Source organism: Malus domestica, chromosome 13 (genome assembly GCF_042453785.1).
Source record: "Malus domestica chromosome 13, GDT2T_hap1".
Lineage (NCBI taxonomy): Eukaryota > Viridiplantae > Streptophyta > Magnoliopsida > Rosales > Rosaceae > Malus > Malus domestica.
The window spans coordinates 2942828-2968197 of record NC_091673.1 but is presented as its reverse complement, the minus strand read 5'-3'; the positions used below and the strand labels follow the sequence as shown (position 1 = coordinate 2968197).

The 25370-nt window shown below is 38.2% G+C and overlaps 4 protein-coding genes and 1 long non-coding RNA gene across 5 annotated transcripts; 2 read left to right on the top strand and 3 right to left on the bottom strand.

Annotated features, from left to right (window-relative positions):
* Positions 1–2196: 2196 nt before the first annotated feature.
* On the bottom strand, positions 2197–2765 carry LOC103430650 (small polypeptide DEVIL 4-like). Its single transcript, XM_008368800.4, has one exon. It carries the CDS (start codon positions 2597–2599, stop codon positions 2447–2449), a length of 153 nt encoding a protein of 50 aa, XP_008367022.1. The 5' UTR covers positions 2600–2765; the 3' UTR covers positions 2197–2446.
* Positions 2766–3724: 959 nt separating this feature from the next.
* On the top strand, positions 3725–4696 carry LOC139190612 (uncharacterized). Its single transcript, XR_011574930.1, has 2 exons — positions 3725–3818; positions 3968–4696. It is a non-coding gene; the product is annotated as an uncharacterized lncRNA (long non-coding RNA).
* Positions 4697–6539: 1843 nt separating this feature from the next.
* LOC103451676 (serine/threonine-protein kinase STN7, chloroplastic) lies at positions 6540–10020 on the bottom strand. The gene is made up of 10 exons (XM_008391090.4): positions 9407–10020; positions 9239–9328; positions 8986–9108; positions 8747–8848; positions 8414–8582; positions 8215–8308; positions 7747–7840; positions 7586–7642; positions 7090–7503; positions 6540–6857 (listed from the first exon to the last, which is right to left on the bottom strand). Exons 1-10 carry the CDS (start codon positions 9851–9853, stop codon positions 6687–6689), a joined length of 1761 nt encoding a protein of 586 aa, XP_008389312.2. The 5' UTR covers positions 9854–10020; the 3' UTR covers positions 6540–6686.
* A 1831-nt stretch (positions 10021–11851) lies between these two features.
* On the bottom strand, positions 11852–13728 carry LOC103414255 (probable galacturonosyltransferase-like 3). The gene has a single exon (XM_008352651.4). The coding sequence runs from the start codon at positions 13387–13389 to the stop codon at positions 12316–12318; it is 1074 nt and encodes a 357-aa protein (XP_008350873.1). The 5' UTR covers positions 13390–13728; the 3' UTR covers positions 11852–12315.
* A 5333-nt stretch (positions 13729–19061) lies between these two features.
* Positions 19062–23929, top strand: LOC103423760 (receptor-like protein 4). The gene is made up of 9 exons (XM_070810655.1): positions 19062–19365; positions 19466–20518; positions 20623–20773; positions 20884–20955; positions 21047–21115; positions 21828–21896; positions 22463–22540; positions 22760–22968; positions 23295–23929. The coding sequence occupies exons 1-9, from the start codon at positions 19281–19283 to the stop codon at positions 23396–23398; spliced, it is 1890 nt and encodes a 629-aa protein (XP_070666756.1). The 5' UTR covers positions 19062–19280; the 3' UTR covers positions 23399–23929.
* Positions 23930–25370: the final 1441 nt, after the last annotated feature.

The following is a 25370-nucleotide window of genomic DNA, read 5'->3' as shown; positions in this document are numbered from 1 at the left end:
GGCATTGTGAGGCTGCCGTTTTGACCCAATCGCCCTGTGTCAGGCGCGTCTTTATCCGGTGTAGAATTCTTTTTTTTTTAATCTCTTTTTTTGTTTTTCTTCTTATATTTAAACGATTACGATTAAACAATATTAGTATTTTTTTATTGATTTTTATAGGCAGATAATGACGAGAGAAAGAATCCTTCTCCCCTTCACTGACTCACTCGTTCCATTTGAGTGACGGAGTGAGCTCAAAAGAAAAAAAAAAGCTTAAAAGCTCTGTCTTTGGAGAAAGACTGTATGCATCGAGAGATTTTACCTTCATCGTGTTCCTAAAACGGCTTTAGACGCACTCCTTCATTTTGTCGGGTTTAATTTTAAGGTGTGTAAGAATGATGCTCGTATTAGTGAGAGTGTGTAACATGGCCAGTTTGATCAAAAGACCAAATGCTGAAACCTAATAAAAAACATCTACTGTTATTATGTAAGGAAACACATTAAAACACATGATATTGTATGATTGCGTCGAGATACTGAAACGATAACATGGAGGTAAATTTCCTAGAGTAAGACAGAGAGGTGGCACTTTCCTACGTGGCCGACAACAGAAGATTAGGTTGCACATTCAGCTCCTGCACAACTGACATTCTGACCCACCCTTCTCTCTTCTGATACAGAAAAACACAAAATTATGTTAAATCAATCAAAATGCCACGTGTCTGCTCATTATTCATTGCCTGTATGTTGGAGACAGGTGTCCACATATTACGTGGGGGTGCATTGTATTATTGTAGACTAGAGATTACGTGTGCTGATTTTTTTTACCAAAAGTAGAAGCTTCCTGGATTTACTTATAAAAAGTGGGTATAAAAAAAGGGGTGTGTTATCCACACACCTCTTTTTACTTCTCACACACCCCTTGTTAATTTCTATCCGTTGATCTTCTTCAATTCATCCTATCTGATGGTCGAAAACCAAAAAGATGTGGGAGAAGTAAAAAGAGGTGTATGGATATCACACCCCTAAAAAAAACTATGCTTAAAAAAATGTTTGGTAAACATTTTAAAAATAACTTATTTTTCCAATTTTTAGTGAAAAAAAAGATGAAAATGTGAAGCAGTAAAAATGAGTTTATTCTCAAATCGTAACAGAAGCAATTTTTTTTTCAAAGCACAACAATATCAAATCAGCTTTTAACCCCTTCCCCTGCTTCTCCCTTCAAAAGTAAAGAAGAGACAAAATGGAATACTATTGGGGGTAGGCCCATAATGGCCGTACACGTGGCACACGTGAACTTGAGTTGGATCCAATAATTGAACTGGCCCACAAAGAGAAGGAAGGGAGCTTTTGAGTTTGGGTTTTGACCCAAACATCAAAACAGCTGTTTTCCCACAAGGCCATGTTTGGAAGCTTATTCAAATAATGGCTTATTTGAAGTGAAAGCTTAGGTGGAGCTGATTTTTGAGGAGCTGCTGGTGCTTGTTTGGTTGAAGACAAGAAGATCATAACAAGAGCTTATAATATTATAGTGATTAGTTATGGGCCAACTGCAATTGTTTCTTTAATTAATCATTGGCCTTCCAAAACAACCATATAGAAAAGGAATTATGACCAAGGGATTAAGGCTTAAGCGATTATTTTAAGGTTCAATTTTTGTCATCAAGTGTACTTAACCGATTGGTCAAAGTACTAATCATGAATTTTGATGCTTCTACCTTATGTCTAAAGCACTTTTTGGACATGAAAATCTAAAAAAGCAAAAATAATTTGGTATACTGAAAAAGAACAGTTTGAATCTAATCTTCACTCAACATTTGACTAGATGAGCTTCAAATTTAAGATTTTGTAGATCCTATATTATTGTCCCCAATGTTTCTGTTCACCTCCAATTTCATTGGGTCATAATTGTTCTTTTTAAAACAAAGCCATTTGAAAAGGGAAGAAAACTTTGAGAACTCCACATCACTTCTTTGGAACTGAAATAGGACAAAGAAAATAAGAACATCATCAATGTTGTAGTTGCTCTAATGAGATCTTCACCGATCGTATACATCTGGTGATACAACAAATTCGCTCAAAGTATAACCTTATATGGAATTCTTTGGCAATTGAAACTTTAAACCCTTTTTCCATTTTCAATCTTTATGCTTGGAAATCCCTTCCAAATTGTAACAAACTGAAATGATATTGCTAAATGAGAGGAACAATGAAACATTTAGAACTCTAGCTTGTTATATCATATCAAAGTTTATATATTTAGGCTATTCCGATGTACATATGTAAGCCCCATAAGGCCAAATTCCCATACAAAATTTTGTCTTCAACTCTCCTAAGAACGTTCTCTGGCTATTTACAACTCCACCAAGAAGATCAAAGATCAATGATAGAAGAAAAAAAAATAGGAAAATTAAGAAGAAATTAAAAAGAAAAACCAAAATCTTCCTTGCCCCATGTCATCGTGTTTTCAATCATGCCAACAGAGGAGCATGACCACACACCTCCTGATGATGTAAAGCCTGGCTCTTTGCTCTCGCAGGACCCCTCCGAGTCCTTTGCCTGACGACGAAGACAGCCTTCTCTTGCTGCCTGCCATGCTGCCAGAGCTGCCCATCTTCATATTTCAGATAATTAGGGTTTTCTTTCTTTCTGTCTTTTGACTGCAGTGAGCGAGTGAGTGTGTGTGTTTCTTCTGCAGGTGATGAGCTTTGAGAGATTGTGTGAGTTGGGTTTGAAAGTGCAGAGGCCAGAGGAGGGGTTCTTATAGCGGGAGGGAGGACCACATGAGGAGAAATGTGGGTGTGGTCCTTGATCCACATTGGTCTTAAAAATGAGCCTAAGGATGGGGCAGTGCGCACCAAACCCACTAGACAAACGCCCACAAATGGGCACCACTGCCCTCCGTCACTATTTTGAGAGTGATTTTTTAATTTGCAGGAACACGGTTCGATGCATTAATTATAATACTACAATTGGTTAAAAGCTTAAAAAAACAAGAATTTCAATTAATTTTATTATAAAACTTGGTATACTAGACCTTGTTTTCGACAAAATAAAAAATTTATCCAAACTACTTTAAAATTCCTTACCTTACATCAGCAAAACACATTAAACCAAATGATAAAAAAAATCCAAGCAAGCACTCTATCTCTCTCTCACATCACATGTAATATTGCTACGCTACATTGGTCTAAAATGGACTATACATCATATACGTGTGTGAAGTAGGCTTTACCCACCAGCATAATGGGTCGGCCACTACTCACCATAGGGTTGCAAGTTTTTTGGTTGGTTCTGAGTTGCCCTCTAATTTTGTAAATAATGAGGTACGAGATACACACACCAGTTTAAGAAAATTATCTGAATCTTTACGCTCATGAATTCAGTTTTCATTTTAGACGAACTGACACGTGTGTACACAATTTTTTTTCTTAATCGTGTGCTTTCAATAAGTCACTTTTGTATATAAGCAAGCCTATATGGAACAGGTGTCCCAACCTAATTTTCTCCTATATTTTTAGTGCTTTCCTTTGTTGTCTTCTTTTTAACTTTGTGTTGAATCCACCTAAACATGCAATAAGATTAGGAGGGGATAAGTTGAATCCTACACAAGAATCCACGTTTATTAATCAACTAACCTTTAGTTAGGATGCATGATTAGTGGCTTCATCATCTTTTTATCATCAGATAGGCTTATTATTTATAGCAAAACCATGCATTTAGGGACAAGACAACGGCTTTGATAGCAATGTTAGACTTTCCTGTACCATGCTCCGGTTATTATTGCATACTTTAGGTCACCGCTGAGTCACTGCCCCCGTACCAGAAATACGAATGATGTAAGATTAGGGTTACGTTTGGTGAAGTGGGGTTTAATTTTCTCAAAACACGGTTCATTTTTTCCTGCTTGCCTTTTTCTTTTAGAATTATTAGTTAAAGGGAAGGAGTTGAATTAATTTGCTGAGTCATGATATTTGTATATATGCAGAGTAGGGCAACATGGCATGCAGTTGCAGATGGCGATGAGAGAGTAAGATTGGCATGAGAAATTCGTGGGTAGAGCTACCGCGCCATGTCCACCCGCCTGTCTAAGTCGCACATAAAGTGAGCTTGCATTTGGTGCTACCAACATGAGCTCGTGTGGAACTCGAATGCAAGGAGTTCTATTGTGTGCATTTTTGCTAGACGGGTGGCATGGTCGACAGCCATGACAGCCATACTGAAGAACTTCTCGATCTGCAGAGCCTTTCACTTTAAACAGGCGGAAATTAGTTGTTGGGTGGACAATGTGACAGACATAGCTTGTCTCTGGGTGCGAAATGAGACAGTAGGAATATATGAAAAGGGCAACCAAATATTATGATGATTACGAGAGCCTGCTTGGAAGGCATTTCGGACACTGCTGCTGATTACCTAGCTTTGTGAATTTAATTATTATGCTTCAGTGCTGCACCAGAAGCAAAGCAAAGCAAACCACTTGCTTCATCTCGTGCTCCTCCCATTTCTCTGAGGAGACCAGCTTCCAATAACCCTCAATTCTAATAAGCAAATTTTATCCATTATTCTATTCTGTATTTGAGCAATTTTAAGCTGTATATCGAATCAGGCAATGGCACTCACAAGTGGTTTCTTAGTTTCTTCCATCCTGTTCATACTTAGGTACATATGTGCATGTTAGGTATGTACTATGTCATATGAAATACGTTGAGCTTCGTTTTTTGTATCATCTCAACAAACAATTCAATGTAATTTAACCGCAAGTTCATTTTTGTTCAAAAATAACACACTAAATAATCAATAAAGATAGTACATATAGTTTATTACCGAACTTTCTACTTAATTTTCAATGTCACAAGAACATATGTTCATACACGCAACATCAGCGCAATTTTACTTGGTAGATCGAGTGTTTTTTTTTTTGTTTTTTTTTAAATCAAGAATACTTGGCAGAGACTCTAGGTACCGTAGAGTACAAAACTTTGGGAACTCAAATAATACCCCCAGAATAGAGCTAGAAAATGGTGCTGATTAAATTAATTTGAATTCAAGAGCGATATATCCAAAGTGTCCCATGTATAGTTTCGAAGCTTGTGTCTCTCATGTTATGTTTGTTGTTCCAAATAAACAACAAGGTCAAGGTCAGAGTTGCACGTGAACTTCTCGTGATTTACAATGCCATTGCCTGCAATTGACTCAACACATATATATTTTTAATTTCATCTTATCTCTGATCTAAGTAGTAGCCTCAAATATATATATATATATATAAAAGAAACCTTTAAGGAAATGGATCCCTATTTTTTTTTAAATAAAAATAGGGATTAGTTGTGGAGTCCATACCACATCAAACCGATCTAAACCGTTTATTTTTCAAGTTGCACATCATAAATCATCCTTGCAAAGAATTAGCCAAATCGAAAATGTTTAAGACATCTAATTGAGTTCAAAGAAATTAACGAATACTTTGTTATATAATAAACAATGAAATTTTACCTTGATAATTAAATAGGCAAATGGTTTTAGATTGAATTGAATTTTTGTAAGGATGATTTACAAAATAAACTGTTCGGATCGTTGAAGTTCGATGTGAAGTGGGCCCCACATCTAATCCCCATTTGTTAAAAAAATGAGGATCTCTTTGCATAAACGGCCAGTGTGTGTGTGTGTGTGTATAATCTGTTCTTGATGCTTGTATTATAAGCAACTTGAATTCCTTAATTCCAGCATGCAAGTTCTGATGTGCTTCCTTACCACTTTCCCTGCAAATTCAAAGGGAAATATTAATGGAGCTAATTAGCTAGCATTAGCATTATGCCTTTTATGTATGGAGTCCAAACGTGCATGTGACAAACATCTGTGTTTTTGGTGGAATGCACGGAATTGAGCGGCAAACTACAGACTACAGTTGTATTCTTACATGCATATATCGGATTTTGGGTTTTGGCAGGCTTTGCTTCGAAGGAAGCTTTTCGCAATTTGAATGAATAATTAGCCACGTTCTTGAATTATGCGTGGTTTTCCTAATTACTCAATGATTATGTTCTCGCACTTTGCATGATCGTTGACCGCGAAGCCCCACCATGGCAGCATGGCATATATATATATATATATATATATATATCAGACCCAGCCAGCGTGGCAGCATGGTATGATCATGAGCAGTGCTGGTTTATGACAAATACATGATAAGATTACGTACTTAATTTATCAACATTGGACGAAATGGGGTCCAAAGAGGAGGATCTGAAGGTTTATCGAGTTCTTTCGCTAAACTCACTGCATTACAAATTCAAACATTTTCAAAATAAAATATTATCACAGGCTCACGACCTTGCATGTTTTTGGTGTTTGAAATGTGAAATTTGAACTCGAATGCTAGAAGATTGACACACTACCCTAGTTAGCTAGCATAAACTCACGTATATGTTTTTCCCGTGTTTCGGAAGGACAGAATGCTTGCTTGCAGTTGAAGTTCATGGAGGACTCTGCAACTGCACAGTAAAAGTCCTAAATAACAGAAACCACCGTTCAAAGTATAAATATTTGGTAATGCAGTTTGGTTCAAGGTACAAATATGTTTGTATTAGATTCCAGCTAATCCTTTCATGTTTAAACATAATTCTATATCACCAAAGTTGGTCAATTCAGATTACTACACACAATTTACAGAAAAGGAAAAAAAGTATGTTCTTTTTCACAAACTTGAATCAATCCCCTCTTGGGATCCACCTGCTCCACCAGAGACTCTTCCGACGGCTGTTGATCTCATCCATGCTCTCGTTCAACGTCTTCACAATCTTCCTCTGCAGCCGAAGAGCTGAAGCCAAAGCATTCCTTCCCAGTGCACCTGCCTTCTTCTTACTAGTAGGATTCAATTCCTGCACATTATATAGAAGTGTAACTCCCGAAAAGATTACAACTTTAATGATTTCCGAATGGATGGTGATTTTTCACACTCCTATATTCTCATTCTGCACTCCTCTTGTTTAAGTCCATTGATTCTCCTTTGATTTGTTCAACTCAAAGGCTAGGAACAAAGGGAGGAGTGCCGAGGAGAAAATGGGTGTGCGAAAAGCATTTCCTTTTCCAAATTTAAGTTCAGGTACAAACTCTAAGGTCCTGGAGCTCAGCTTCTGTGAAGCCACCATCCTGCGCGGTTCCTGATCGTGCCATTAGCCGAATAATCCATTTGGCAGCCTCCCCATAATCTTGTTGTGTATATCGAAACACTTGCAACCTCAGGTTCTGCATCAAGGACAGAGCCAACAGTCCTTCCTTGTCAAAGTAGGGATACGCTAAGGCTGTTTTCGCACTGATTCTCTGTCTCGCTTTGTACCGAACCATTGATGTCAGGAGCTCCCATCCAATGCCACCATCCAAATCCAACAACTCAAAACCTCTTCGTAGATCAGCGCTAGCTCGGGGCTCGGCGGCTTTTCTCCATGCAACCAAGTCATAATCGCACCTTTTTAGCTGACGGTTGAATTGTATTAGGCTGTTGTCACTGCGTAATGATGGGAAGGCCTGTATGAAGAAGTTGAAAGAGTATTGAGTGAATCATTTAGTATACCAACAATAGCTATATTCCGCAAGTTATGTCACTCACCATTTGTAGGAATATGAGACCGGCACTGTAGATATCAAATCTATCCGGTAAATTCATCTGCTCAAGACCATATAATTAAAACCATTAAATCAATTTATCTGCCTGAGAAAGTAAGTTAGCAATAATAAAATTTGAGATGATATAACAATTAATATTTTCACCTGCCAGAGAACTGGGGAAAGTGCTGTTGCCACAGGAGCAGAAGGTGCAGATGGCGTTTGTGTGCTCATGATGTATTGCTCTGGTGCAGCATATCTGAAAAGGAAAAGACCCAATCGACATCATGAATGCCTACTACAAATTGAGTGAGATGCTATAAGAAGTGAACCTTGCTATTAATCAAACATGCAAATTACCAATATTTATTTTAAAAGACATTTATTCCGAAATCAGATATCGCATATTTGATCAGTACTTACATCTCATGTATTATTCACTTCACAAAGTGCAGGGTTTTTGTTGAGATTTTAGTCCCTTGGATATCAAGTAAACGTACATTAGCTTGGTGAAGCTGATATTTTTTTTAAGGCTTTGTTCCTCTGATGCAGGACTTTAGATTCATGAGTTCATCATGCCTTTTTGTAGCAATTAGCGAGTGCGCTACTTAGACTACTTAGCTGGAAAGATACCTTGGATCCAAAAGAAACTCCTTTGGGATGTAGTTGATGCCGACTCGCAAGTCTGCTGCAGCTCCAAGATCAATGATCTTGAATATACGAGAGCCTGCACATTGTTAAAACGAGAATAGGAAACCTTCGAATATGAGAACAGTTGAGATTTCCTGGTTCTTTATCGATTTATGTACAGCATGCTGATAAGTATTAGTACCTTCAGAGAAAATAACATTCTGTGGCTTTATGTCTCTATGCACAATCCCAGTTGAATGAAGACCATCCAGTGCGAATAAGAGCTGTCTCATTATCGTTTGTATGATTCTGTTTTCCCTTTCCAAACCCTTCGGCAAGTCCTGAACCTTTCCAAGAATCATTGTTTCTACCTGACATTTGTGTGGCATGTTTCGGGAAAGAATTTATTGTAAATTCGATAAGCCAATGGACGGATCAATGTTTGGACATTATAGTTGAAACTACAAAATCATCAAACAGTTTCAGGGAACAACAGTTTATGAACATGTAAAGGCTTATGGGAGAAAGTACCAACATTGTACGGAAACTCTTTACTTTGCATCAAATCATAAAGAGTGGCCGCCCCTTCAAACCGCCATATGAGCCAATATTCAGGTCCTTTCTTTGCAGAAGAACTCTGCAACCAGACTCGTCACAATTAATAATTCCTACGACGGAAACTAGAATGTGCAATGGAATGAAGTATCAAAGTAAAATTCCAATAATATGATACCCCGAAATCACATGGTACTAGTGGGCATTATAGATCAACACCTCAAGAAAGCCGTACAAAAAATCAGCACAGCTGTTCGCACACGCCCTCCGCACACGCTCGTTCATCCAAATCTCTACCGCGCCATATTCAGTAGCCTTCTTCAACACCAAGTCGCCTTCTTTCTAGCGATAACCAAAAACAACACATTAGTACATCACATTCATTCCCATAAGATTTACAATCTCCGATACAACTGCTCAAAGACATTCTCTCCAATCTCCGAATCGACCAAAATTATAATTACTTTATTACCTTGGAAGAAGACTTCTTGTTAGCCAATGAAACTTTGTAAACAACTCCAAAAGCACCTTCTCCCAACTTTTTCCCCAAAACAAAATCATCCTGTAAACCCACAAAAATCAACACAAAACACACTTCAGATTTCCAATCAAAATCCAAAATTTAAACAAAATTTTTTACCTTTTTGTAAGTGGGTCTGAAGAGCCTCTCAATAAAAGCAAGCACAAACATGTCAAAGAACCCCGGAGCCACGCCGGGGGTGGCCCAGAGATACGACAGGGCGCCCAGAGCCAGAACAGCACCGGGGGCCGTGAGCGTCAAGCCATCGGATTTGGGAAGGGTGCTTCTGTATATGATGTCGCCGCACTCCATCACCGTGCACGGCAGCCCCACCCCCACCCCCAGAAACAGGTCGTTGACGGCGTGGATCAACTCACCGCCGCCGGAAGCGAAAACCAGCAGCGTTTTGGGGTTTAAGATTGTGATTCTCGAACTGCGTTGCTGGGATTCCAAGGTAGGTCTGATTTTGAGTTTTTTGCCGAGAAACGGGGAGGTGGGTTTTGACTGGTGAGGACGGAGCTTGGCCGTCCCGATGCTAACTCCGCCGGCTGCGACAGTGGCCGCCATGGCCGGAAAGTGAGGAGGCTTTGGGAATTTGTGTTGGGGAAAATCCAGGTAGCGACAGTCACTGGCTTTCTTCGAGCAAGTCCTTCAAATTTGGACCACTACTCGCAGAGTCTGATTTTTATTAATTTTTGTTTTTGGTGACGGTTATTACAGGTATATTTGTGGAGGGAAATGGCTCGAGGGGATTAATGGATTATAATTCAGGAAGAAAGGAGAGATTGACACGTCAACCCATGCTCCACAGGGATGGAGTGGGCTTGTGGGTGTATGGGCTGGGAGAGTGGAACTATTTAGTTGGGCTGGATAATAAGATGGGCCTCTACATTCCATGATTGCCAACTAAAATGGCCGATTTAGTTTTCCTTAAGAAATGTTTCACGTATCTGAATGCTTAGCTGTGGCATACCTAATCTCAACATGACACTTTTTATTATTATTATTATTATTATTAAGGAGTAGAGCAGGGTTAAAAATTATTACAATAATTTAGGGGAAGTAAGAGTTTCGAACTCATGACGCATGAGTGAAAACCTAACACCCTATCCACTAGGATATTAGACCCCATGCAATCTCAACATGAGACTTACTTTCATTTCTCGGGTAGGTTAGTAACCACTGGCGGATCCATTAAGGGGCAAGGGGGGTCAGCAGACCCCCCGAACTTCGATGAACGTCCATAGATACCTTAGGTGCTGACCCTCCGAACTTCGGTGAATGTCCATGGATACCTTGAGTGTTGCCCTTTTGAAAATTAGAGTTGGCTTCATACATGCCCTCCAACCGACTTCAAGCTTACCAATACCTGATGAATGTCCATGAATACCTCGGGTGCTGCTCCTTGCATACATTAACATGTCTGTAGTATGCATTTTCAAATGACTTTAGGCCTACCAAGACTCGATGAAATGGCGATATGCATGCTATTTATGGTATAAACAAATTTGCGCGCTGCTTGCGCTATTCTTACTGACCTCACTAATATTATTTCGTGGATTCGCCACTGTTAGTAACTGCAAGATATCTCAAGACAAAAGTGATTTTCACACACCCATTTTATCTTCTTAGATACTCTTTTTTAGTTATGATCATCAAGTTGGATAAATCAAAATGAAATCAACGACCAGAGCTATACAGGAGCGTGTAAAAGGCTAAAAAACACGCGTGAAAATCACTTCTCATGTAAAAAATGAGAATAATACTCATAAATTGCATATTATTCTTGGTAAGTAAACATATCCTCAATGTGGTTATTCGTTTTAGTAATATACACTTATATTGTAACACGGAGATACCACATGATAAAAATTTTCCACACAATAATATCTTCCCACAAACCATATTTGAAGGTGAACACTACTTGGCTTTTGAAAGTTCAATAGCTGCTCATGCTGATACCCAATCACATTTAGAGACGGATCCTATTTATGCTTACAATTTTAATTATTAAAACACGTGCCTAAATATGATTGGGTATCAACATGAATGGTTGCTGAACCTAGAGTGTTGGAGGTGGGGTGAATTTATCATCCACCAGGTCGGTGCTCACATTTGCTCACATGACAAAGATAAAATGCAAGAATATACACATAGCAATCATCTTGGTTCATGATTTCATTCAATTGCACCGAAGAATGTCTCAACAGTTAACAACCCACGTGAATTAAAACTTCAAACATTTCTTGCACATATGCCTTCCCTACACAAGCCTTGTTCGGTCAACTTTATAAGATACTCCTCACAAGGTATCAAAAAAATGAAAACCAATTTGTAATTTTCTGAAAAAAACGAATAATACAAAACACATTCATAAACAACAAACCTCAAAATATCTACTAACTGTAGTGTACGGTAACGTCGGTAGGCACTGAAATAATGAAATGATTGAATGTGCGGCCAAAGATATAACAGAAACCGACGAAGAATCTTAATATGTTATACGTCGATGCATACTTAAAAAATCAACCACCAACGCTTCATATTTACAGAAAAGAAACATAGTGGGATGGCAAGATACTTTTCTTTTCAATGATTTTAGTCCCAAAGGTGAAGAGTAGCAATCATCTTTGATACACTTCCACTATCTTACCACACTTTTCACTACAAACCAAAAAATATGCAATTTCCTAATTTCCTAATTTTCACTTACTAAAAATGCTTTTAAAATAACTGACACGTTCAAAATAACTGAACAGCACATCCAAACGAGATCTATATATATCAATACAGACCAGCTAGATATTTGACATTTTACCATGCACAAAGTCATTTTTCCTTGGCCTTCACCACGTGTGTTCGACCCACCATTTCGGGTAAATCTCCGTTTTAACCGCCGTAAAATATGATGCCTTAAGGGACCCAGACAAAAGGAAAACTCTCGCAGTTGATCCTCCATCCCTTCCCGACCAGATGACGGCAGTGATACGGATCCGGTACAGAGCGCCTCCGTGAACTGCGATGCACCCTCAGATATCAGAGAACAGTGACGAGTGACGATGGTCACGATACAGATCATACGGGGCCCACAAGCTATCCAACGGACACGGCTGCTTCGAGTCCAGCCTCAGCCACGGCTTCCCTTTCCCGCTCCAGTGCAGCAGGCTCACTGGGCCAGAATGGAGGTCCCTGCACAGCCCCTCCACGTTGTCACCGCCAAGGCCGTGCTGGTTCCACCTGTGTTCCACCCCCTCCACGTCACCCGCGAACACCAGCAGAAACGGCGGCAGCGAACCCAGCTCGTAGATACGACACCGTTTCTGCACCCGCATCCAGTGCTCCAGCTTCTGCGTGTACTTGCCCTCCCTCCACTTCCACAGATCGATCACCATCACCCCGGTGTTGAAGTAGCACGCGCTCCGCCCCTTGAACTCCGCCGCGAATGCCGCGTTCGACCAGAATTTCGGGGTGAAATAGTTGGTGAAATTGGCGTGGCAGTACTCCGGCGCCCCCAGCACGCGCCGCCCGAGGTCGATCCGCCACAGCCTCGCCACGTCGTCGACGACAATGAGGTCGGAGTCGAAGTAGATGATGCGGCGGACGCCCGATGGGAGGAGATCCGCGAGGTAGATGCGCGCGTAGTTCAGGGGCTGATCAAGGGCGCGGCGGACGGAGTATGAGATCTTGCCCCGAACGAGGTTGGAGTCGAAGTGGTAGAGGTGGAATGTGAGGTAAGGGAAGGTGGAGGTGATGACGTGGTGGAGGTCGGAGGAGCGGCGACTGCGGTGGGAGGCGGCGATGAAGTGGAAGACTATGTTTTCGGGGCAGGTAGCGTGACGGAGGACGGAGAAGACGCCGGCAACGGAGCCGCGGAGGTAGGTGGTGTCCAATGTCATGGCGATGTGGATGATGGAGGGGTCGTAGTGGGAGTTCTGGTCCAACGAGGACCATGCGGTTCGGGGGCATCCTCGTCCGTTGCGGAATGCAGGTGCTTCTCGGAACTCGGGGAGCTCGGCGGCGGCGGAATTCGCCGGAAATTGTACGGTTGCAGCCAGGAAGAGGGCGGCGAGGAGGAGGTGGAGAGGACCATGGCCCTGTGGCATGGTCTCGTTGGTGCGGGGAGTTTTGAGTGGGAATTTCGGAATTAAAGAGTCAAAATTGGAAGGGTAGACTGTGCTTTACCATTCGGATTCGAGGAGGGAGAAGGGATGTTAATGTTATGTTGAGTTGGGGGTAATTTGGGTAATTTTCATACTGGTGTTGTGGGACCACGGAATGGATTGTGAGATATACAGCTAGGGGGAATAAGGACTGAGGGAGGAGAGATTTTTCAGTTATCCCGTCACACAAAGTGATACACTACTTGTCTTTAAATAAATGGTGGGTTATGTATGTTAAAATGTTAATAACTTAAAAATTAAAATTTTTCATTACTTTCATAAAAACACGTAGTGTACCATCCATGTTTCCGTCAAAACTACAAATTTTCCTTATGGAGAGGCAAAGGCAACGCCACGCTGGAAAGACGCGACCTGTTGTTTTTGAGAACTAGACGCGACCTCGGGACCTTTGAGAAAACGGATCTCTATTTTTTTTTATTTTTAATAAAGGTTTATTGTGAAACTTATTCTATATCAAACTTCAACAATAAGAACTGTTTATTGAAAGTGTGTCGGAATAATGGGGTGTGGCCATCTTGTGGTGGTGGTGGTGGTGCTTTCATCGGCGGCATCCTATGAGCCGATGAAAATGTACAGTCTAAGTGATGTTGTCGTTCAAATGAATTATATTAAAATGTGAGCATCTAACACAAAACTAATTGCAATGGATAAAGTGACCTATGAATGTTTCCCTTCAATCCAAAAAATGAGATGTTAAGAACTTGAGGTTCATTTCAATTTTTTTTTTTCCTATGTGAAACATTTTTGTTCATAAGCACTTTTATGTATTATAAACTGATACACAATTTTATTAGATGCGTGGTAAAAACTTAAAGCCAAGTGTTATTTGAAAAATAAGTGTAAAATTTCTCAATGGATTCACTCAATTGTATTATTACACGTATGCCAAATTACCCATTTTAAGATCCATGAGTGATCCATCATCTATCCAAGACTTCCATTGTCCATATGAGTTCAATCAATGTGAAGTATATACAGAGATGACAAGTATTGTTACAATCTAGTGATATATATCTTCATTTGTGAGTGAAATGTCTTATGTTCGATTCTCGCCAAAGACTAATTTGAATCACATTATTGTCAGTACATTGTAAAGCTTAGCGCACTCCCTCCTTTTAGTATAGATAATATCGTACGTTAAAAAAAATACGTATAAGTTCATATGACATTTTAAAAATTTTCCAAACAAGTGGGATGATAAAAGAACCATGCATGTCAACTTTAAGAAATCAATGTCAATGGCGACGTGATTTAACTTGTTAATGCTAACAGTTGCAATGCATTACACCAATGAAACCCATCACCCCCAATAATTTAAAAAATAATCGAATTGCAAAAGCAAAAATAATCATACGAACCCACAGCCAAAACAAAAACACAAAATTCTTATTTGAATAAATTTGTCACATTCGTTCACGAGGACTAACATAATATGACAACATATAAACAAATTGATATATTGACACCCAACATTCACGATTTAATCAAGTCACCCATTGTCTAAATTAGACTTCCCTTAGTTTTTTTAGGCCATCTTAATCTCAAACTGGAAAAAAGAGAGCCAATAAGATATCACACTTTTCTTGCTTTGCTACCTCCTCAACTCCTATGTTATGTGAACAAATTCAATCAAAGGATAATCATATGAAAGAAACAAATCAGAGTTGTTAAAAAGGGAATCGTCAAGTTTGCAGATCTTGTTCTTTATCTTTACGAGAGAGATGGTACAATTATAGTTTGGAAAATATAGTAAAAGTAGCTTTTATATAAGGCTTTTAAATCAAAATGGTCATTGAGATTGGCGTAACATCTCATTTTAGTCATTGAAATTTGAAATCAATAAAATTGGTCCTCAAGTTTGTCTATCATCAATCATTTTGGTTATTTTTATAAAAAAAATCTCCATTAAATAAGGATAAAATGGAAAAAATACCCTCAATTTTTGTCAAATCATTTTGGCAAGTTTTTTTTATTTAATTGAGGGTATTTTTTGTCATTTTGGTGCATACTTAACATAATTTTTTTACAGAATTACCAAAATGATTGATGGATAAACTTAGAGACAATCCTGTCAATTTCAAATCTCATAAATCAAAATGAGAAGTTATATCAATTTTAATTACCATTTTGGCTAAACAGCTTTTTTTATAATTTTATGGATTTGTTATTAGTTATTACCATTAAAATTCACACTCCCACCTAAAAGGTTAAAACCAACGACCGGAAAAACAGCGAAATCTTTTTCCTCTTTTTTTTCCCCATCTTCTTCCTCTTGGAGCATTTTTCTCAAGATTTTAAAACTACCTCTCTCTGCACGTAGTTGATTCCAGAAAAAAAATTGGAAATTTGAGTGCTTGCTTTGAGTGGACCTCACCTCTATTTCTATATGAAAATAATATGTTAATAACACTGAAATCGCTCAAATGAGTCCAATTTCATTTTCTCAATTCTCATCCGATTTAGTAAACACGTCATAAATTTGCATATCGATATTTCCATATATATCAATATTTTAAACACTGCATAAAAAGACAAATGTGATAAAAGAATCTAAAGAGTAAATTAGCAAGTGGATGACATTTCTATATAGTGTGTAGAACAGAATTATTTAGTAACAAGAAGTAGGTGTGTGTTTAAAACAAATAAAACAACAAATGATAAACGTAAGCAAGTCACGGGTGCAGAGAATTGAACACAAGCCTACAAACCCAACAACCGAACCAAACAAGGTTTGCCTTATTTTATTTTATTTTGATTTTGAGCTACCTTATTAATGAAGGAAAATGATTTTCGTCGGATTCTTTTTCTAAGGATCTTAAGAATTTTGTGATCGTGACTCTTCATCGTATATCGTATAGTTAGAAATTATTTTAAAATTTAAAATTAAATATATATTGTATCTAACCAAAACTGATTACACGATGTACAATGAACGATTATGGTCACATAATTCTTAAGATCCTAAAAAAAAGGATCTGACGAGGATCATTTTCTATTAATGAAATAATTAAACTGACCAGTATACTTAATAAATTAATAATACATACCTGGTTTTTTTGCCCTTCCAGTTCCCATACACTCTTATCCCCTCATATTTGTGCGGTCACCGTTAAGCCACGTCAACATTTTATATCACTATTGCTTTTTGTCTTATTATCTCTATAAAAAAATCAATATAAAATGTTGACGTGGTTTAACCGTGACAGTACAAAATAGGAGGGGATGAAAGTGTATGAGAACTGGAAGGGCAAAGAAGCCGGGTCCTAATAATACAACTAATGGGGTCATGGCATGGCATATATTCCTTTACTTCAGGTAGCTGAATATATATATCACATTTATTATCCAAATTTATTCATGCCTTTTAAAAGCAATAATTATATTGGAAAAAAGATTCAATTTCAACGTTGGAACTTTGCATTCATATTACTAGTACTGTTAGCATGAGGCCCTATAGTGACTAGGGGTGGGTTCGGTTTTTTGCCAAAACCGAAACCAAATCGAAATTTCGGTTCGGTTCGGTTCTGTTCAAATTTTTTTCGGTTCGGTTTTTTTTCGATTCGGTTTTTTGTTTTTATTTTTTTTCAAAAAATGAAAAACATTGAAATTTTAACATATCCAACACAATCATAACATAAATATTCTAACTAGAATCAAAGATAATGAAAATAAACATTTAAAGTTGAACTAAAATCATCAATCAAGTCTTTCAAAGTCCAAACTAACAACCTCACAACACAAAAATCACACAAAAATCGTACAAATTACTTAGAAAAGTTAAATTGTATGATGTTGTTCAAAGATCAGTGTTGTTTACTTGTAACTGCATGTTGACAACTTGATTAGTAAAGGTAATGCGTGGGTGGATTTATTTAGTGTGTGTTGGATTCTTTTCCATCACAAATTACCCAAGTAATCTACCCGAAATAAATGTTTATGGATTATGTTACATGTTATATGAGAGTAGATTTGGAAAAGAAAGCTGGCGCAGAAGTAGACAGTGCTATGGAGATGGATGTAGGTACTTCGGGAAGAGGTTTGGTTCTGGAACCTTATATGGGGGAGAAATAATAGGTTAGGGTTTAGAGTTTTTATAGGCTTTTTTTTTAATATTTTGAGCTTAAAGTTTGGCAACACATTGGGTTAGCACATTTTAACTTACAAATTGGGTTTAGAAAATAATACCCAAAACAAATGATTAAATAAAAAAATTAATTTAATTAATTCGGTTCGGTTCGGTTTGGTTCGGTTTCTAGATCACTAAAACCGAACCGAACCAAAAGAATTCGGTTCGGTTCGGTTTTTTTGTTCGGTTCGTTTTTTTCATTCGGTTCGGTTTTTTTTGTTTCGGTTCGGTTTGGTTTTCGGTTTTCGATTTTTTGAACCCACCCCTAATAGTGACAATGTACTTGTGCCGTGTTTAAGTTGATTTAAAAAGTATGAGATTGACGAGAGTCAGTAAAAATTTGAAAATTTGTCAATGCATCAACGAGTGATGGTATCTCTATTCTTACGGTTTACAATTTTACATATGATTCCTTCCCAGTTTTCATTTGAATTAATTTCGTCAAGTAAAGGAACGAAGTACTTTGCCATCAGCCAAACAAAGCCTTTCTCATTTATTAGCAAAGGGATGGTGGCTTATTGCGTTGCGTGGTGTTGGTTGCCAAGCAATGCCTTGGTTACTAAAAAATAAGTAGGAACTCCTACTTAAAAGTTTCGTGTTTAAATCACAAAATTTTATGCTTATAATCATAATCGTTCATATTATGAATCATTATGTAAAAATCATCTCTGTAAAAAAATTAATTAAAATCAAGTTCATTTAATCAATCTATTGTAGTAAATACATAAACTATTCATAATACTTTTACCAATTTCGTTCATTTGTTCATAATTGCCAGCCCAATAAACGCACCGTCTCGTATGGACAATGCAGACGTAAGCAACAAAGCCAAGAATCAGTTTCTGGTTTGGGACCCATCTCTTTCTCTTTTTTTTTTTTTTTTTTTAACATATATTTATTCTTCTCACTTATGTTATTTAATTTATTGTTTATTTATTCATTTCAAATTTTACAAATAAATATGAGTGTAGATGCAATGAAAATAAATGTATCGTTTAGTAGTTAAAAATTTTAAATAGGCAATAAATGTAACATTAATAGTTTGCGATTTTTTTTACGTCCAATAAATTACCTTTTCATTTCATTCTGTCATCCAAATTCGTTTTAATTTCAAACGAGTTATGAAGTCAATTAGTCGATGAACATAACAAAATGCATATTTAATTGAAATTCAAAGTTAAGAGAAAATGTGACGACCCCTTTTAAAATTGAAATGAAGATAACTAAAATTGACCAACTGCTTCCCAATTTATGGACACCCACTATGTCCCTAACTAATATTTTGAATTCTGTTTCACCAAAACATCCATATCTTGTTAATTATAATATCAATCACATTCATTCATACGTGACGTCAGGACCTAATATAACTGCTAATTTGAATGAATTTGTCAAATTTTCATCTGCACTACGTGACTGTGTTCCTACTTCCGGACTTAACTCCCCTAATCATTCTAATTTTATATAATTTTTGTATTAATTCCGTTATTTACCAACCCACCCACTCCCTCACTCGACTACTAACTCCACCCCTCAAGTCCAAATCTGACCACCACCTTACTTTCCCTCCCCGCAAATCTCGCCGCCCTTATTCTCCGCCTTTTCTCTTTTTTACCCTCCAAATTTCTCCCCTCAATCCGGCATCGTGCCCTAACACTCCTTCCCCGCTCCTTCCGAAAACAAAAACATGACCGCCGTCGTCTTCCTCCTCCTCTCACTCTCTGTCTTCTCCTCCTTCTCCTCCTCCGCTTCTCCACCGCCTTATCCCTACGGTAATAATCTCCACGCTCCACACATTAACCGCATTAACTAACTCTCTAACTGTCACTGACTCTACTTTTTTTTTTAATTTTTTTTTTTCATATGTCGCAGGTGGAGTCGCCTACCACATAGACTCCGGCAGCACCACCGACCAAACCGATCCATTCAACACCACCTGGCTCGCCGATCGCTTCTTCACAGGCGGCGCATCCGCCATCGTCTCCGAGCCACTCCAATTCCGCCACCCCCAGGAGCAGACCCTCCGCTACTTCCCTTTATCTTCCGGCAAAAAGAACTGCTATATAATCCCCAATTTGCCCTCCGGCCGCTACTACATCCGCACCTTCACCGTCTACGACAACTACGACGGCAAGTCACACTCCCCCTCCTTCGACATCTCCGTCGAAGGCACTGTGGTGTTTTCCTGGCGCTCCCCGTGGCCCGAGGACCTCGCCCGCACCGGAGCCTACTCGGATCTCTTCGCCTTCGTCTCCGACTCCGACGCCGATGTCTGCTTCTATAGCATTGCCACCGACCCTCCCGTCATCGGATCGCTCCAGCTCATCCGGGTTGACCCGGACTCCTATGACGCCGTTACCCTCGGCAAAGACTACATTCTCGTCAACTACGGCCGGTTCACCTGCGGCTCTGATCAGTTTGGCCCAGGCTTCAGCAACGACACCGACCTCTTCGGCCGCTCATGGCAAAGCGACAAGGATTTCCGATCCACCAGCGACGAATCCACCGTCCGATCCATCACCACCAGAAACACCATTACCAACACCGACCAGGGCCCTAACTATTTTCCGATGAAATTGTACCAATCGGCGGCGGTCGTCGGCGGCAAAGCCCTGGAGTACGAATTGCAGGTGGACGCGAAGCTCGATTACTTGTTGTGGTTCCATTTCGCGGAGATCGATTCGAGCGTGACGAGGGCGGGGCAGAGAGTGTTCGACATTCTCATCGATGGCAAGAATGTTAAGCGAATTGACATATTCAAGGAGGTGGGGAGCTTCGCGGCATATTCATGGAATTACACAGTGAAGAACTTAAGCAGTAATGCTCTGAGTGTGAAGCTTCAGAATGTTGTCGGCGCGGTGTTGATCAGCGGGCTCGAAAACTACGCTCTGGTTCCTGCTGATGTTGCCACTGTTCCAGAACAAGGTATTCGTTAATGACAATTAAGTTAATTGTTTGATTGAGGGTGATGATAGTTGAATTGTGATTGATATAACTAACTTGGGAGCTCATGATTCTATTGTTTGTAGTGGTTGCTATGAGAGCATTGAAGGAATCGCTTCGAGTTCCCGGTAGGATGGGGTGGAATGGTGATCCATGTGCTCCGTCCAATTGGGTTGCTTGGGAGGGAGTTTCGTGCCAGCAAAATAAGAATGGAACTGCCCTAGTCATATCTGGAATGTAAGAATTTTATTTTCTTAATCAAAAGCATTGAAGTCGATTAAAATAGATGTGTGAAGTTGTAAATCTACCTGCATTATCCATTCAATTAATGGTATCGTGTATTTCAGCGATCTTGGAAGTCAAGGATTGAAAGGGTTTATCAGTGACCAGATTAGTCTCTTGTCGAACTTGGTAAGCCTGTAAGTATCACCTGCAAAGACTAATTCTTGGTGATTCAACTTGTTTAGAGTAGAAGTTTATACGATTTTCTCAATCGAAAAAAAACTGCAGGAACTTAAGCTCCAATTCTTTGGAGGGCGTATTACCATCTGGGCTAGGCCAAAAAACTCTCCGTAGGCTGTAAGTCCCACTCATTTTCCTGCAATGTCAGTAGAATACTTTTGATCTTTGTTGTGCTATTGATTGTTTCTGTTTGAATGTTCTTGTGTAACTGAAAAATGTTCTGTACGGGAACATCACTTGGTTGACCATCCATCTTGATTCTGTTGAGTATAATCTTATCTCAATTGATTTTTTAATGCTCTTGTGTGACTCGGAACTGTCTCATTGTTAGTATGCATGATTTTTCTTTAAATCGACTTCATATTTGTTAACTACAAGTGTATCTCACTGTTAATGTCAGCAGTTGACTTCAAATCAGCTTAAAATTGTTCACTGTACAATTCATGTGTTAAACCAGGTTGTCATATAGTTTGGACTTTGAAATCTTGCCCTGAAGTTTGAGAAGTTTTCTCTTGCCATTTTTCTTTTTCTTCATCTAAATGACATTATCTAAATAACAGACTTAGCAGTTAAAGTTATGATGTTCGTTTTCGTTGTCATATCAGCTCCAGTTTTTTTTTTTTTTTTTTTCTTATGATCTCACCTCTTGATTTCTTTTCTGGAAAATTATCCAAGTTGCCCATCGAGACCAGTTATAGTTAAGTATGCAAAGTGATAGCATGGTTGTTGATTTCATATGTGGACAGAGTCTGATATTTTGTTTTTTACTTTTTCGGTTTGTTACTTGATTCTGTGTGATTATTTATTGTTATTACATTTGTATTTGTAGGGATTTGTCGAACAATCAATTTACTGGGCCTATACCGCAGAGTTTAGCGACTTCAAATCTCCACCTTGTGTAAGTGTTCTGCTTATACATTTGTTTCCATTATTTGGTTATGGAACTCTGTCGTGGACAATTTAATTACGAATTCCAATTATGTGAGTTTTCATTTTGTGTGTGGAACCTTGCTATGAAAATGTTCTCCTGTGATCACTGAATAATAAGGTTGCGGGTTTGAAGTAGGAAGGGCTTAAAGCAAATGTGTTATTGTGCCAAAAACTGAAGATAGATTTTACGTGCGGTAGACTTTTCAACATCCCTCAAGTCTGGGAAACTGCTGCTTCAAATTTTCTCAAGTCTTGTAATCAATAGATATCTTCTACTGATAAGTCACCAACACTTAGACTAAGTTGTTAAACATATGTTGTTCAGTAAACTTTATACTAGCTCGTAAAGGTCTCGATCTTTCCTTGGGAGTTTTGCCAAAATGCAAACTGTTTAAGTTCTATTTAACCTAACACTGGCAACCATATTTAAACATTATGCTAGCTTGTAAAGGTCTCCCATCTTCTAGTCTTGATTGCCAATATGCTTTCCAGATGTTTATTGCTTTCTTTTGAAGACGCATTCTCTGTTATCAGGTTACTGAACAATAACTTATTGGAAGGCCAAGTTCCAGAGGAGCTCTATTCTATTGGTGTGCATGGTGGAGCAATTGAGTATGTCACATTATAGTTCGATATTCTCACTTTTATTAATTATATTTTACATTTTGATGAAGCTGCACATTTCTAATGTAGGCTTGTATGATTGTTTGTAAGGATAAAACATAGGTGTTAACATCAGTATTCAATGACCTATTAACATTATTGTTGTTGGTTGTGATAAGAGCCTTTCGTTGTATACTTAACTAATAAGCAACTATGTTTCTTCGACAGTCTTTATGGTAACAAAGGTTTGTGCGGTGTACCATCTTTGCCCGATTGTCCTCTGTTTTGGGAAAATGGAGGCTTATCTAAGAAGGGTAAAATTGCGATAGCCGTATCCTGTGTTCTTGTTTTTTGTCTGGTCATGTTGGCATTGTACATATTTTGCATCCGAAGGCGTAGGAATGATTACGACTTTGGCCTACCGCAAGACTTAACGTGTAAGTATGAAAGAAGTTCAGATTTGTCAATATATCTTATATTTTGTTGTTGATTATATCTTTTTTTGTGGTTGATATTTCATGTTCATCTTTGTTTCTATTTCACAACAGTAGCAACTTAATTGCAATTCACGTACTGGTGTTGTGTTTGTTGCAATCTTCTACAAACATGAATTGTAAAACTGATACAATAGGCAATAGCACCAGAACATATTTCGCACTTCCATTTCTAGGCATCGTTGTCTTGTCTAATCCGCTAGCATATTATGTATTCAGTTTTTCAGTTTCTTCTGACGGGTTTTTTCATTTTTTTCCCCTTCCTCAAGCACTTTCCGCTAAGAGAAACAGGTATCAAAGACAGAAGTCCCTGATGCTTCTTGAGATGGAGAGCCAACATGCCAAGTCATTAACACCATTTACTCCCCAATAACGGCGACGCAGAGTTTTCTCTAAGAGGAATGTAGCAGTGTTAACATTTCACTCACTAAGAGGACATACGATGGGGAACGTGATTCTGTTTGTACAAAATTACAAAAATTTCAATTCTGATTTGGACAGCGCCCCAACCGCTTCACAAGTTGGCTTCATGGTTTGGTTATTGCATATGTTGGAACAATTTTTTCAGGCACGAGGTCCTCCCGAAGCTGGTCTGCTGTACAACCTATCGGAAATTTTGATTGCCAAAAGAAGTGCGTAAGTCCGGAGCCATTATACCGAAATTTACGTGTTTATATTTATAGTTGAAACTGGTGTCTCTTCCAATTCTTTCCCCAAATTATATGTAACTGATTTTTAGTCAGATTAGTGTTTCCCTGCAGAAATGTGTACTTTTATTGTAGAGGATTTTGATAGATAAGATGCTAATTTAAGTTTCTGGGTTGCTTGTTCGTTATGAAGCAGAATTGAGAGAAACCCTAAAGTTATTTGCTCTTCCTATTTTTAAGAGTACGATTTTCTACAATTTGCGGAACTGCGTAACGCAAGGATGTGTGATTTCTTGCATTCAATGTTCTTTTTCTTGCAATATGCTCCTGTGTTTTTTTTTTTTTTTAATATTTGGATTGAATAAATCAAAAGAAAATTGAAGAAGCGGCATCTACTATTGTTAAACTGTTGTTCCAATCAATGACTGGAAAAGTTCTCTTATGTGCCTAATCATGAGAAATTAAGAGATTAGCTTGACAGAGAAATTACTAGTTATTATTCGTGATCAACTTGACGGGTTGAATAAGAATTTTGCCCCGAGCACCATCAATTCAAAAATTAAAGATTGATAAACCGCATATAATTGATTCTGCTCCATTGGGAAAGCTCCCCTTCATGTTAGTTCAGGCTTGATGTAATGTGGTTACAATAAGAGAACTAATAATTCATTTGGAGTGGAACAGGTGATGTTTCAAGAGATTTTGATGGTAAATTGATTTCTCGGTTTTTGCATCAATTTGGGCGTAAGTAAGATTCTCACTAATGAGCTATGAGGATTTTATCTAGGCTTACAATTGGCATAGAGATTACGAATTGATAAATTACTGGTGGAATTAGACTTTACTCACAATTCATTGGTTGTTGCAAGCTGCTAGCAATAATCATTATTTGGGTCCCTTATTTCGGCCTGTTGAAAGTTGATTTCAAGATCTTGGCAATGCGAACTTTGGTATGTCTACAGAGAAAATAATTTTGTAACGGATAATTTAGCGGCATATAGTTTGGATTTAGATTTAGGCTATTTTTACTTTGATAATCTTGTTCAGTTAATTTTGTTCGTAAGTATCGGCCAGGGATATCCCATTGTTTGGGCTATTAGCATTTATCTCCTTTTTCAAACAAAAAAAGAAAGAGATTAGCTTTTTTTCTTTATTTATTAGGATAAGGAAAGAAAGAAATGATTCTCTTTTTCTTTGTTCATATAATTAATTGTTACTTAACGTGATAGAATTTTCACCTCTGTTTGGTAGAAAATATCAAAAAATAATAACTAGAAATTGAAAAAAAAAAGAAGAAAGGAAACTACAAGCCAACAAAATGCATGGCAGGTAGATGTCAACCCGTATATAATGAAGGGTAATCATCTTTTGTCTTTACAAAATTTTATAATATAAAAAGTCACAGGTTTTCGTTAATATGAGTAATGTTAAACAGACTAATTTTTTACACTAAATATGTAAACTACATAATGTGTCAGTACCACCAACAAAAAAATAAACATGTTAATTAACATTTAAAGTAATAAAATCATTAACAATCGCGATGCATAGTTTACAAAATTTAATTTTAAAAGTTGGTATTCCTAATAAATTTACATGCAAAGCAATGTGCATAGTAAATGGAATTCTGAACGTGAGTTCACTTCCCAAAGTGTAACATTAGCTGCCACTTTGACAATTATGCAAAAGTCATAATTA

Coding starts and splice junctions, on each gene's coding strand:
- LOC103430650 (XM_008368800.4), bottom strand. CDS start 2,599: ATGAAGATGGGCAGCTCTGGCAGCATGGCAGGCAGCAAGAGAAGGCTG.
- LOC103451676 (XM_008391090.4), bottom strand. CDS start 9,853: ATGGCGGCCACTGTCGCAGCCGGCGGAGTTAGCATCGGGACGGCCAAG. Junction 8,309..8,413: donor GAATGTTATTTTCTCTGAAG/GTACTAATACTT, acceptor AACAATGTGCAG/GCTCTCGTATATTCAAGATC. Junction 6,858..7,089: donor CTGAGCTCCAGGACCTTAGA/GTTTGTACCTGA, acceptor TATAATGTGCAG/GAATTGAATCCTACTAGTAA.
- LOC103414255 (XM_008352651.4), bottom strand. CDS start 13,389: ATGCCACAGGGCCATGGTCCTCTCCACCTCCTCCTCGCCGCCCTCTTC.
- LOC103423760 (XM_070810655.1), top strand. CDS start 19,281: ATGACCGCCGTCGTCTTCCTCCTCCTCTCACTCTCTGTCTTCTCCTCC. Junction 20,956..21,046: donor TTGTCGAACTTGGTAAGCCT/GTAAGTATCACC, acceptor AAAAAACTGCAG/GAACTTAAGCTCCAATTCTT. Junction 22,541..22,759: donor GTGCATGGTGGAGCAATTGA/GTATGTCACATT, acceptor TTTCTTCGACAG/TCTTTATGGTAACAAAGGTT.